This window comes from Hypomesus transpacificus, chromosome 22, assembly GCF_021917145.1.
Source record: "Hypomesus transpacificus isolate Combined female chromosome 22, fHypTra1, whole genome shotgun sequence".
Lineage (NCBI taxonomy): Eukaryota > Metazoa > Chordata > Actinopteri > Osmeriformes > Osmeridae > Hypomesus > Hypomesus transpacificus.
Genome location: NC_061081.1, coordinates 5624150 through 5636675, shown reverse-complemented (window position 1 = coordinate 5636675; position 12526 = coordinate 5624150). Strand labels below are relative to the sequence as shown.

The following is a 12526-nucleotide window of genomic DNA, read 5'->3' as shown; positions in this document are numbered from 1 at the left end:
AAATATTAATCTATCAAGCATTGCACAGTCAATAGGTGAACAAGTTAAGAAAGCTTTATTGCTTGCGGCCTCAAGGAGACAAAACATCACACGCCATTGTGCTACAAAGTTTTCCGCTAGTATGTTGTGCTAGCTACCTATTGGAACAGAACCGCTCTTGACAGTTTATTGGCTAAAACAAAGGCATGCAAATGTCCCCCTTCTTTCATTGGCTCCCTTGCATAGACCTGGCGCGTGTGTGAGCGTGCGTCAATTTATGCCATCAACCCTGATTAAAACACAACAGCAGAATCTCCGGTCCTGATGTCATAAAAGCTGCTTCACATAGGTGTCAACAAATGGTCACCAGACCTCAGTCTTCCTTCTAGCTCTGTCAAACAGTATCTCCTTAAAATAAACAAACAAACCCCTCTCTTCTTAGTCCTCAGCCCCAAGATAAGGGTCTTGTATGTTTACCCAGAGTTCAGATTTGGGGGTAGGCCTCTCTTTGCACACAAAGCTAAACACAGTATCATTTTATACAGAATAAAAGTGTTACATCTTCATTTTTTCCGTCAGTGACCTGTAAGCGAGTGAGTGTCTTACTTGACTTTGTCATGCAGAATGATTAGTGATGATAAAAATGTTTTTCATTCTTGTCCAATTAATATAAATGGTTAATAGTAATCTTTAAATTCAGAAATCTGTGTTTTGCCTGGTTATTTTAGAACTAATTCTGGCTTAAAATGATGGCCATGAATACAAATGACTGTACCGCCTCTTTGTTTTGACTTCATGTTAACAATGGGCCGTTCCAATTCAGGTGCTGTTTTAATCTTCCTTCCTGGATATGATGAGATTGTTGGACTGAGGGACCGCATCCTCTACGATGATAAACGATTTGTAGATCATTCTCAAAGGTATGAGAGAAGACTGAGAACGTGTGCAAATCCTGATCCTGGGAGGTTACCTCTCAGAGAACAGTTGCTAATTGCAACATTCCAAACAACCCTTTCGATTTATGTCAAAACCCTGTGCATGTTCACCTGTTTATACTGTTCTATTACCATATGCTCATCTATTCTGAGGGTGTCTTGTTCCCGCTTAAGGAAATTATACATGGATCTTGAAAACATTGCTAATATGAGTAGATAAACACATCAGAACACATGATGCAATATTTGAAACGGATTTTCAATTGTCTAACCTTTCAGAAACTACAGTCTTAATCTGTTGTGCCCTCTCATTTCATATGCCCCAGTAGTAGGTATTGCAATTTTAGTAAGCTGCAAACCATAAAGTAAATGAACAGAGTTTGCAAATTGGTTTCTGGTGATTGACGATGTTCTCATTGTCATCTGCCTCACACCCGAAGTATTTTTCTAAACGTGGTTATTCCATTTTTCAACTGTTAGTGGAGCCCCTGCAGCATTAGCTGCTTGTCACCATGCCGGGGTCTTATGATTGTCCAGTGTTGCCAATTTAACAACTTTGTTGCTAGATTTAGCGACTTAACACCCTCCCTAACAACAAAAGAGAAACAAGCGACAAACCTAGCAACTTTTAGTGACTTTTCAGAGAGCCACCGGTGACTTCTGGCGAGATGTCTTTGGCAACACTGCTTGTCAGAGTCCAACTCTGCATGGGTACTGATAGACCCGGTACTCTGTACAACTGTTCAGAAATTCTGGTATACTTTTTTGTTTGAGTACCGACTTGGTACCGGTTTTATGACATCACTAGTAGGGCTGGGCGGTATGACGGTATATACCGTGCAACGGTAGAAATGTGTCTACCGGGAGAGATTTGGCTCTACCGTTTCAACCGCGGTACACTTTTCAGTGTTTCCCACACAAACTAATTTGTGGCGATGCGCCACAGAATCAACACCGGCCGCCACATATTGCGTTTCGTAAACATTTTTTTTTTAACACTATTTAGGTTAAACATGCAGCGAATTCTTTCAGCTGCATTTCCTTTCCCTGCTCTCCCTCCGTCTCTCTGTCACTTGCGCGTCTTTCTCACATACATAGTCACAACGTCAGCACACGTTAGCAACGATGCATACAATACATTCGCCGTTCTAGTAAGACAGACAGCTATATCAGCGAGTATTCAGCATTAGCTTAAGATCTAGGAAAGTTCAGGCTACTTTTCGCTAGGTACCTACGAACATGTCTTAATCGAAGGTTCCCCTTCGTTCTTTTGGTGAGAAGTCTCAGGAGCTAGCTAGCTTAGCTACTTACCCGGCGTCATGGAGCCGACCAGTTAAATTGTTATTTAGCACTAGCGTTGCTACTTGCATATGCAGAAATTATTTGTTTGTGGTTGATTTTGTGAAGGTGTGAATAATTTTCGATGAATATTTAATATAATGAAGTTCTGTGTAACAAATTATTAACAAAGAAATTATTTTTAACCCCCCCCCCCCCCCGTTTGTCTGAGGGCATTACGGATCCGTATTGCGCTGTGAGTACTAGGTCACCACACGGATGGCATGACTGTGCATCAGCCAATCGGAACGCTCGTACTACTAACTTTGAGTCTTGTTTTTAACTCAAGTGTTAGCTTATGTGAGGCAGTTGTTTTTGTTTGTAATAAATGATCAAGTGTGATGATGAAGTACGGTATGGTTATATAGTACCATTTCTTAATTAAATTGACTATATTTACTATATCAATTACAATACCGTGATATATACCGTAACCGTGATATAAAATTACTCATACCGTGATAGGAGATTTTGGCCATATCGCCCACCCCTAATCACTAGTAACTACTACATTCAGAGTGACATTAATGTGACAGGTGTGTCTTTCCTAGGTATCTGGTCTTCACCCTCCATTCTAACATGCAGACATCAGACCAGAAGAAAGTGTTAAAGAACACTCCCGTTGGCGTTCGTAAGATTGTGAGTAAATACAGTTTGAATATTAATGATGCTGTTCATGGGGTCACTTTGAACATGTTGATACCTTTCATTAATTCACACATCCTTAATCTCATTGGAATAAAATAATAAACTTCCCTCTCAGATTCTGTCCACTAACATTGCAGAGACCAGTATCACTGTCAATGATGTGGTCTTTGTCATTGACTCTGGAAAAGTGAAGGAGGTGAGGATTAACTAGTTTCTTGTCCCACATTGGCAAAATTTAAACAGTACCGTATTTCTTCAATTAAACGCCGCCCTCGAATAAACGCTACACCAAAAATGGACATAGTGTAGTAAACGCTGCCCCAGAAATACGGTAGTAGCAGCATGTCATTTTAATGAACTTTCACTTGTGTTGCACTAGGGTCCCACTTCTAGCTAATTATGTTTCAGATTTTACATCAACATACCTTCCTTAGCAAATAACTATAGCTAGCTGGAGACTAGCAATTGGTCGGCATTAGAAGGAAAGCTTAGAAAAAGATTGCCATGAAACGAATAGCTGTCTAGCCTATGCTAATGCCTGTCTAGAGTATCTATTGAAAGAACTGAGAGAGGCAGGTGCACTTGCATTAGCACACTAAACTAGTTTATATAATAATAAGACTTTATGTATATAGCACATTTCATACAAGAATTGCAGCTTAAGGTGCTTAACATAAAATCAAGAATACAAGTGATGAAAGTCATAATAAAAAAAAAAATATATATTTATAATATTGACAAAATTCAAACCGCAGTCTTTGCGGGAATCCAAAACACATAAGCTGCAGTCTTGCCGTATCTCGAAACACAGCTTTGCGGTATCTCATGCCACAGTCTTTGTGGTTTCCAATATAAATACAAAATCACAGGCCGCAGTCTTTGCGGGAATCCATACATGGCTACTGTAGTATATTGGATATACTAACTATTAACGGGACTGCCACAGACTTTGCTCATGACTCATTTATTGAGAACCCAAAAACCGTGGCTCTCCTGCATAGTGACAACATCAACTGGCAACCTCAGGATAGAAAGCGATAGGTTACTGTACCCAGCAATGGCACTAATGCCCCTTGTGGTCAGATGTAAGTATCCCACTCTACAACATCTACAGTAGGTGTTTTCGCTGTCTAGCTGTTCTTGCATTCCTTGCAAATAGGCATTAATAAAAAGCAGATGCGATATACCTAGCTAGTGTAGCTAACATTGACATTTGCCCGGTGATTTAGAAGACCGCACTGTTCAAACAAGCTAAGAACATTTAATGTAGCGAACTAGCAAGCTTGTCTAAAGACACGTTAGCATGCTAGCGCAGCTAGCCTAGAATACAGTATTTCTTATAAACGCCGCCCCAAATCAACGCTACCCTCAAATAAACGCTACACTAAAATGAACATTGTGTTATAAACGCCGCAGCGTTGAATTGAAGAAATACAGTACTTTATGACATACATACATTCATACAGACAAGTACACACACGCTACTATGTCTTGCAATCCCAGAAGTCCTTTGACGCCCTGAACCACGTGACCATGCTGAAGATGGTGTGGATCTCCAAAGCCAGCTCACTGCAGAGGAAGGGCAGGTGAGATATCCACTTCTCTACACTAACAAGCCAAAAGTATGTGGACACCTGACTATCATACTAATATATAAGCTTATTGTACATCCCATTCTAAAACTATGGACAATATTTAGGGCTGAAATGACCTATTTAAGGGCCTGCAATAATGCGATTTGATCAGTCCGACACTGTAGTGCTAAACTGTAATGCTCCCATATGCAATCCAGAGTCGGAGTGCAAACAAAGCCGAAATAGCAGAGTGTGGGAAAGTTTGACAAAACTTTAAACAAAAATTGCTGTTTTGTGTAATAAATGCTGGTCGGAACTTGCCTTTCATGGGAGCGTGCATGTTGGAGCATTTATAGTGGAAACATCCCGGCACGAGAGGACACAACTAGCCAGGATTGCCGTTGTTAGCGACAGCAGTTGGATAAAAAAAGGCTAGTTGTATGTGTCCTCTCATAGTTCACTCATAGACCTAGTACTAACACCATAGGAACATGCCAACATGCAGCGGTTAGATAGTAGGCTACTGTGTGTATGACCATTTTATTTATGCAAATAATCCAAAATAAAACAACATTATTGCAGTAAACTGATAGTTTGGTTTGCATTGATGAAAGGGATCTAGCATTAGGGACTGTTTTGATCATCGTAACATTAGAAAGTATGAGAGAGAATGTGAATAATTTTGTATTGTTTGTAAAAAATGAAAAATAATCTCATCTCACCTTAACTTTTCCATTTTTTTTTCCAATGACATACAAAAGGAGTTATTAGGCAGTATGCTGTATCAGTCAGTAAGTTGTTAGTACAGTTAATTAAAGGGTGAATGAAAATGTGTCAATTATCAGTCAATTAATCGTTCTATTAATCGTTTAGTTGATTATCAAAATAATCGTTTGTTGCTTCAACAATAATATGAAGTTGCCTCCCCATATGGCTGTAACAGTGGCCTCTCTTCTGGAAAGGCTGTCCATGAGATTTTGGAGTCTGTCTGGGAATTTGTGCCCATTCAACAACAAGAGTATTAAGGAATTTGTGGTTGTGGGCTAGAGCCTTAGTTCTACTAATGGATCTTTTCATGCTGAAGAATATAATGTCACTCACACACATATTAATGCCTATGGATTTGGAATGGGATTTCATAAAAGCTCTGGTAGGTGTGTATAGCTGTCCCAATAGATTTGTCTACATAGTGTATCTATGTACTGTATTTTGCCATCAAACCAACATCATGGACATTGACAAACTCCATGAGCTCTTTTTATCCATTCATGTTAATGTACGGGTGTCATTAGAATTTCCTCCTGATGTGCCCATACTCGAGGGCAAAACCTGGTTCTCCCAAACGTGACATCTACCTCTGTAAACACTGCTTCAACCAGCTATGCCACCAAAAAACTAGCTCATTAATAGCGTGGGTGGGCCTGTGGAGTAGGGCTGGGCGATATATTGAATATTAGCAATAATATCGCAATCATTTTGACAATGTAAAATTTGAAAATATCGTGAAGACGATTATTATTATTTTGGTCCTTGTGTTGCTTGTATTTTAAGATCACAGTCTGGCTCCTCTGTGTTCACACACAGACACACACAAACACACACACAGACACCGTTTGTGCACATGCTAAAGAGCATGTGCACAAACTGAAAATGGCACGTGCACAGGCATTCTCTTTTGCTGTCTTTTTGTCCTGTCACATAAGAACCTCTGCATGAATTGTTCCATGTGAGGTCCATTTTGTCAAGTTGTAAGCACCATGTTATGGCCACTGCTTAAATTTGCAATACACATTTTGTACTTTGTAACTATAGCATTTCTAACTAAATTGTTTTTGTTGTTTTCTAATGGGGGCAAAAGAAAATCATGTTTCTTTATTATTCAAATGCAAATGAAAACATATAGAATATCTTATTTATTTTTTACAATATCGAGATATCAATAATTAGTTTTAAATCGCCCAACCCTACTGTGGAGTTGTTTTAACTAATTGACCTTAACATTAATATCCCGTGCCATATTTTTTATGAAATTATGCTGTCTACTCAGAGCTGGACGTTGCAGACCAGGAATCTGCTTCCATCTCTTCAGCCGCCTCAGGTTTAACAACATGCTGGATTATCAGGTCCCCCAGCTACTGAGAATGCCGTTGCAGGTTAACAGGGACAGAAACGCACTCTCTCACACTAAGATACAAAATACACATGATAAGGGTTACTGGCTTTCAACTTCTGGAAACATTCTGTAGCAGATACACACAAACATACTTTAAACATTCATTTCAGGAGCTCTGTCTGCATACCAAGCTGCTGGCCCCTATCACCTGTACCATTGCTGAGTTCCTGTCCAAAGCACCCGAACCTCCCCCTCTTCTCATAGTAAAAAATGCTGTGCAGATGCTTAAGGTAAGACCTACAATCTTTGGCTTGAAATGCTTATAATGTTCCTCTGCTTCAAACTTACGTTTTTGTACAATCTGTTTGGTTGCTTTTCGTGAGGGGATAATTAAGCAATAAGCCCCAAGAGGCCGTGGTTTACGCTGATTTTAGAACAGGTAAGGGGAGTAGTTAGGCACGACGCGAAGCGGAGTGCCGAAAACCCCCTTACCTGTTCTAAAATCAGCGTAAACCACGGACTCGCGGGGCTTATTGCTTTTCTAAAACTGTTACTACAAATATTTGATGTGGTTTCATCAATAAAAACCATTAGAAACAAAATAGTTTAATAATAAACCGTCATTCTTCCGCCACAACAAAGTATAGTTCCTACATAAATCGTTGCCACGCAACAGCCAGATGGACACCTTTGCCGTCTTTTTCAATTTGAAATATTCGATGCGCAGTAATCTGGAATGTTAAAGAATGTTATGAGGACAACCTGTGAGGTTATGCTGGATTTTACAACGGCATGGAACGCGATATAGCCAATCACAATCAAGGATGGGAACAACCAGTTTTAGAACCTACTTTTTAGAACTCCTCCTAGGCTTCCTGTTAAGACACCAACACGGTGGCAGGCTAGAGAAAGCTCTGCCGGTTGAAAACTTTTTTGAAAGCCCTGAAAACTTCGAATTTAAGTGTACAGTGATTTCAAACTAATAAGTGAAAGGGGTGAGCGATGTCTACTAGGTAAAAAAAACATGCAGCAATTAGGATGCACAACGTAACAACAGAGTCGTAGCTGTTCCCCTGCTAACAATGGCGGCCACAATGGCGATTTAACGCCTCAGGAAGACAGTCAACCTGGCCTTGATTCTTGGAGAGCTAAGAGATTTTCGACGGGATAATAAGACTCAACTTGAGGGCGTCAAAAATGAAATAACGAAAGTTAATACCAGACTGGAGGAGGCTGAAGGCCGAATTGTGAATGCTGAGGAAATGATTCAGAACACTGAGGATATCCTATCAAAAAAGCTTAAGCTACAAACCCAGTTGGAAGCTAAAATAACTGATCAAGAGGGCCGCTCCAGACGAGAAACTATCTGACCTATATGGAATCCCAGAAGGGGCTGAAACAGACTCATCGTCGATGATAATGTTCGTGGAAAAGTTGCTCCAGGAAAACCTCGACATACCCGAACTCGTGATTTACAAATCGAGAGAGCCCATCGTGCACTTGGACCACTGCCGGATGCACAGCCGAGATCCATTCTGGTAAAATTCCTCGGCTTTAGAACCAAAGAAGAGATACTCTGCGCAGCGTGGCAAAAGAAAGGATTTACATGGCAGGGGAAAAGAGTTAACCTGGACAACGACTATGCCCCACGCATTCTCCAAAAGCAGAAAGAATACGCCGAGGTACGCAGGATTTTGAAGGACCGAGACATTCAATTTCAAACCATGTACCCAGCCCGGCTAAAAGTGAAATACGACGAGGGGACTAAGATCTACGAGATAGTGGAAGAAGCGACGCAAGACATGGCAAAGAGAGGTCATCCCGTAGAGATCATCAGGGCCCCGGAGACGTTGATGGAGCAGCTACGACAATTGACCTGGCAGAAAGGCAGCCGACGAGTCGGGGGACGTGCATCCTCGACACATTGCAAATTACAAGGAAAAACTGCAAACTTACAGAAGAGTTCGACCACCAGCAAGTGCAGAGTCCGGTCAGAAACCTCACTAAGACTGCTTGAGACGAGCAGGGATAGGCATTAGCCTTCCTGCTAACCTATTAACGAAAATGAAACGGACGCTTTGGTTTGGCGAGTTTAATTGCTAGTATTAAAATAGATGTTCTTCTGGTTGGGAAGTCATGAAACGTACCTAGTTGATTTATATATAAAAACGATATGGTTCAGAATCGGGACAGGAATCAGGACAAGAAAGGAAGATTGACCTTTCTTACACTGTTATCCTCAAGGGCCCTCTGTCGGTTTCAAGAGCGGGGACTTCCCTTGGAGCCGTTAGTGGCAGGCTTGTGTAGGGTCGTAGGATAGAACCTCTAACTTGGATTTCACTCACGCACATTTTCATTTGTATTTCTATGTTGAGTGTTCAACTCTTGTTTGTTCGCTGCCGTTTTTAGCAGCAAAGGGGAAGCTTTTCACATATATGTTGGAAATATCATGTGATATAACCTAATGCAAGATATAAGAATAGTCTCTTTTTTAACGTTAATGGGATACTCACCCCAATTAAGAGAGGGAAGATCCTATCAAAACTAAAAAAAGATAAAGTACAAATAGCGTACCTGCAAGAATTTCATCTTAATTAAATAGAACAGGGGTTCCCAATCCTGGTCCTCGGGCCTCCCTGCCCTGCATGTTTTTGATGTTTCCCTGCTCCAACACACCTGATTCCAATGAATGGGTCGTTATCTAGCTATGCAGAAACCTGCTAACGACCATTCATTTGAATCAGGTGTGTTGGAACAAGGATACATCTAAAACATGCAGGGCAGGGAGGCCCGAGGACCAGGATTGGGAACCCCTGATATAGAACATTCCAAACTGAATAAAATGGGCTTCAAATACGTATATTCATCTTCCTACAAATCGGCACGTAGGAGGGGGGTGGCTATATTGATATCAAGTGCAGTGAATTATGAGCATGTATCAGGGTTTAAGGACAAAGGCATATTTGTAATGACAATAGGAAACAAAGGTTGTATGACCTGGAAATTAGGTTAAAGCATCTACAAATACATCACACTGACACTTTAGATACCAGGATAAAACAAGAAATTAAAGAAATAAGAAATGAGATAAATGACATAGGTACACAAGAAATACAAAAACATCTGCTATTTTCAAAACAAAGATACTATGAGGTAGGTGGGAAATCGCTGAAACTCTTATCATATAAATTAAGAAAACAACAAGCTGATAATGCCAATTACAAGATGAGGAACTCTGAATCAGGAGCAATTGAGTGTAGGCTAGAGAAAATTTAAGAGTTTTGAAAAGTGGATGGTTTAACCGCCGAGTGGTATAGATCATTGCGAGAGCAGTTGGCCCCAACATTACTGAGAGCTTGTAATTGGGTACTACAGAAAAGAGAAATTCCGCCCTCTTGGAGGGAAGCAATTGTTTACATCTATATCATCACGAAGAATAGACAAGATCGTACCCAACCACATTCACTCAGATCAGACAGGCTTCATCCGACAAAGGTAAACGCAAGATAATATTAGAAGGACCTTACACATTATTAGACACATCACACAGCATGGAATAGAGGCAGCCCTCATAAGTTTAGATGCAGAGAAGGCCTTTGACTCAGTTAAATGGACCTTTTTATACGAGGTACTATCAAAATTTGGTTTCCACAAGTCTATTATTGCAACATTTCAAGCACTATATGATTGCCCATCCGCAAGGATCAAAATTAATGGTGACCTATCGGAGTCCTTCGTCCTGGAGCGTGGGTCCAGGCAGGGTTGTCCTGCCTCCCCCCTCCTCTTTGCCCTATTTATTGAGCGACTGAGCCAATGGATCAGACAATGTTTACATTATAAGAATAAGTATGGCGACTGATGCGCATAAACTTGCCTTGTTTGCTGATGATGTACTGGTATACTTAGCACAGCCCACTCAGACATTACCGAAATGTATGGATATATTAAAGGAATATGGAACACTTTCAGGTTATAAACTAAATATTCTCAAGACTCAAATAATTTATAGTCGTTTAATTATGACCCACCTAGTTGTATCAGGGAAATATAATTAGAAATGGGACGCAGATTCTATAAGATACCAAGGTGTTGACTTACCTAAAGATATCTCAAAGTTATCCAATCTTAATTACGGCCCCTTGAATGCAAAAATAAAGTCGGACATATTGTGATGGAGCCTCATTCCCTTCCTGTGTCTGAGCTCTAGAGGGGACTCTGTTAAGATAAGCATCTTACCAAGATTGTTGTACCTCTTCCAGTGGAGGTATCTGCTAAGCAGTTTATGGAATGGGACAAATTAATATCTAGATATTTATGGCAAGGGAAAAAACCCAGAATTAGATACAAAACACTACAATTAAGAAAGGAAAGTGGAGGTTTAGGCCTACCGTGTTTACGTAAGTATTACTATGCAGCTCAATGGAGGCCTTTAATATGCTGGTGTTCTCCATCGTACTCCATAAGATGGAAGGACATTGAAAGTGCAATGGTAGAAGGGGTTCCTATAGCTTTGAAGATTTGGCAGGAAACTGTGAAATTATGTGTTTTGGGAAACTCACTTAGAACGTTAAGATGGTGCACATACAATACTGATTTTCTTCCAAACAAAACTGATGACAGATTTAGAACGTGGATTGAAAAAGGCCTTTCAAATTACTTTACATTTGTGCGAAAGGGGGTATTTAAGAGCTTTGAATTGGTTTCGAGCAAAATGATTTTTATAGGTATCTTCAGGTCTGACACAATTTCAATCAAAACTTAGGATATGGGTATGCAGACAAAACTTTTGAAATGTCATCACAAGCATGATTTGCCAGTAGTTGCACAGTTTTGGCACAGCGCCACCTACTGGTCAGTTAATGCCAAAAAATACTTTTTTTGCCTATATCTTCTGAACAGGACAACAGTTTCTACCCAAGGGCCATCAGGCTTCTGAATGGACACTGATATGGACATTGATTTACTGCACACTAGTCACTTATACACTGTCACTTCAGCTACTGGTTGCACTATCAGTAACATTGCACTACTGTACCTCACTGTACCTCGCCACCAGGCTCCTGTATGGTCATTGACTTAGTCACTGATCTGCAAATTTGCACTATTGTACTGTACTCCACTTAGGTTAGAATAGGTTATAGGGTTGGAACAGGTTTTATGTGCATTTAGGGTTAGTATAGTGTACTATTTATTGTTATCTGTAATTTAGGAAGTTTTAGTATTAGGGTTAGTATAGTCGATTATTTATTGCAATCTGTATATTTAGGAAGTTTCACTTATTTGAGCTCAGCATAGATGTAAATTATGTTCCCTGTACTTATGTTATGTTATGCCAGGTGCTTGCGTTGTCTTGTCTTAAGAATTTCAGTGCCCAGTCTAACCTTGTGGTGTTCTGTGTACCTGACAAATAAAAGACTTGAATTTGAACAGTTTGACCCAAAATCACAAGATTGGACTTTCTGATTCTATGGACTTTTCTGATTCTATGTGGCATACCTAGTCAAAAGATATCACATTGTCCCGTGTCCGCCATTTTGGGCGTTGGCCATTTGGAATTTTCGTGAAAACCTACTTTTTTGAACTCCTCATTTGCTGTTGCTCCTGTTTTCATGAACATGTAATCAAATCTAGCCTGGCTGCCAGCCCAACTTCTCCCCGCCCACAAAACTATTAAGTTGGGTCTGGAGGGTCTCGTATTGGGGACAACTACAGAAAACCAGAATCGGGACGGACCAATGAAATTGCCAGGGCGGGCTTTATACGAAGATGGACAGATGATCAACAGTAACGTAATCAACAACGTCACGAAAGAGCGCTTGGGTTGAATTCGTTTTCAACAAACAATATGTTAGGTTGCTTTGATTGGTTGTAGGTCTATCCAATTGAGCGAAGAGGCATTTGTTTTACGAGTTCAGTTGAAACACGCCCCATAGTCACAG

The 12526-nt window shown here is 40.3% G+C and overlaps 1 protein-coding gene across 3 annotated transcripts in view; it reads left to right on the top strand.

Moving 5' to 3' along the window:
- Positions 1–12526, top strand: part of LOC124483975 (3'-5' RNA helicase YTHDC2) — an 83482-nt gene that overhangs the window by 28384 nt on the left and 42572 nt on the right. For all 3 annotated transcript variants that reach the window (XM_047044600.1, XM_047044599.1, XM_047044598.1), the window contains exons 15-20: positions 803–899; positions 2804–2891; positions 3016–3096; positions 4404–4486; positions 6522–6627; positions 6758–6877. In XM_047044600.1, the coding sequence (XP_046900556.1) occupies positions 803–899; positions 2804–2891; positions 3016–3096; positions 4404–4486; positions 6522–6627; positions 6758–6877 (575 nt within the window). The remainder of the gene's footprint in view (positions 1–802; positions 900–2803; positions 2892–3015; positions 3097–4403; positions 4487–6521; positions 6628–6757; positions 6878–12526) is intronic.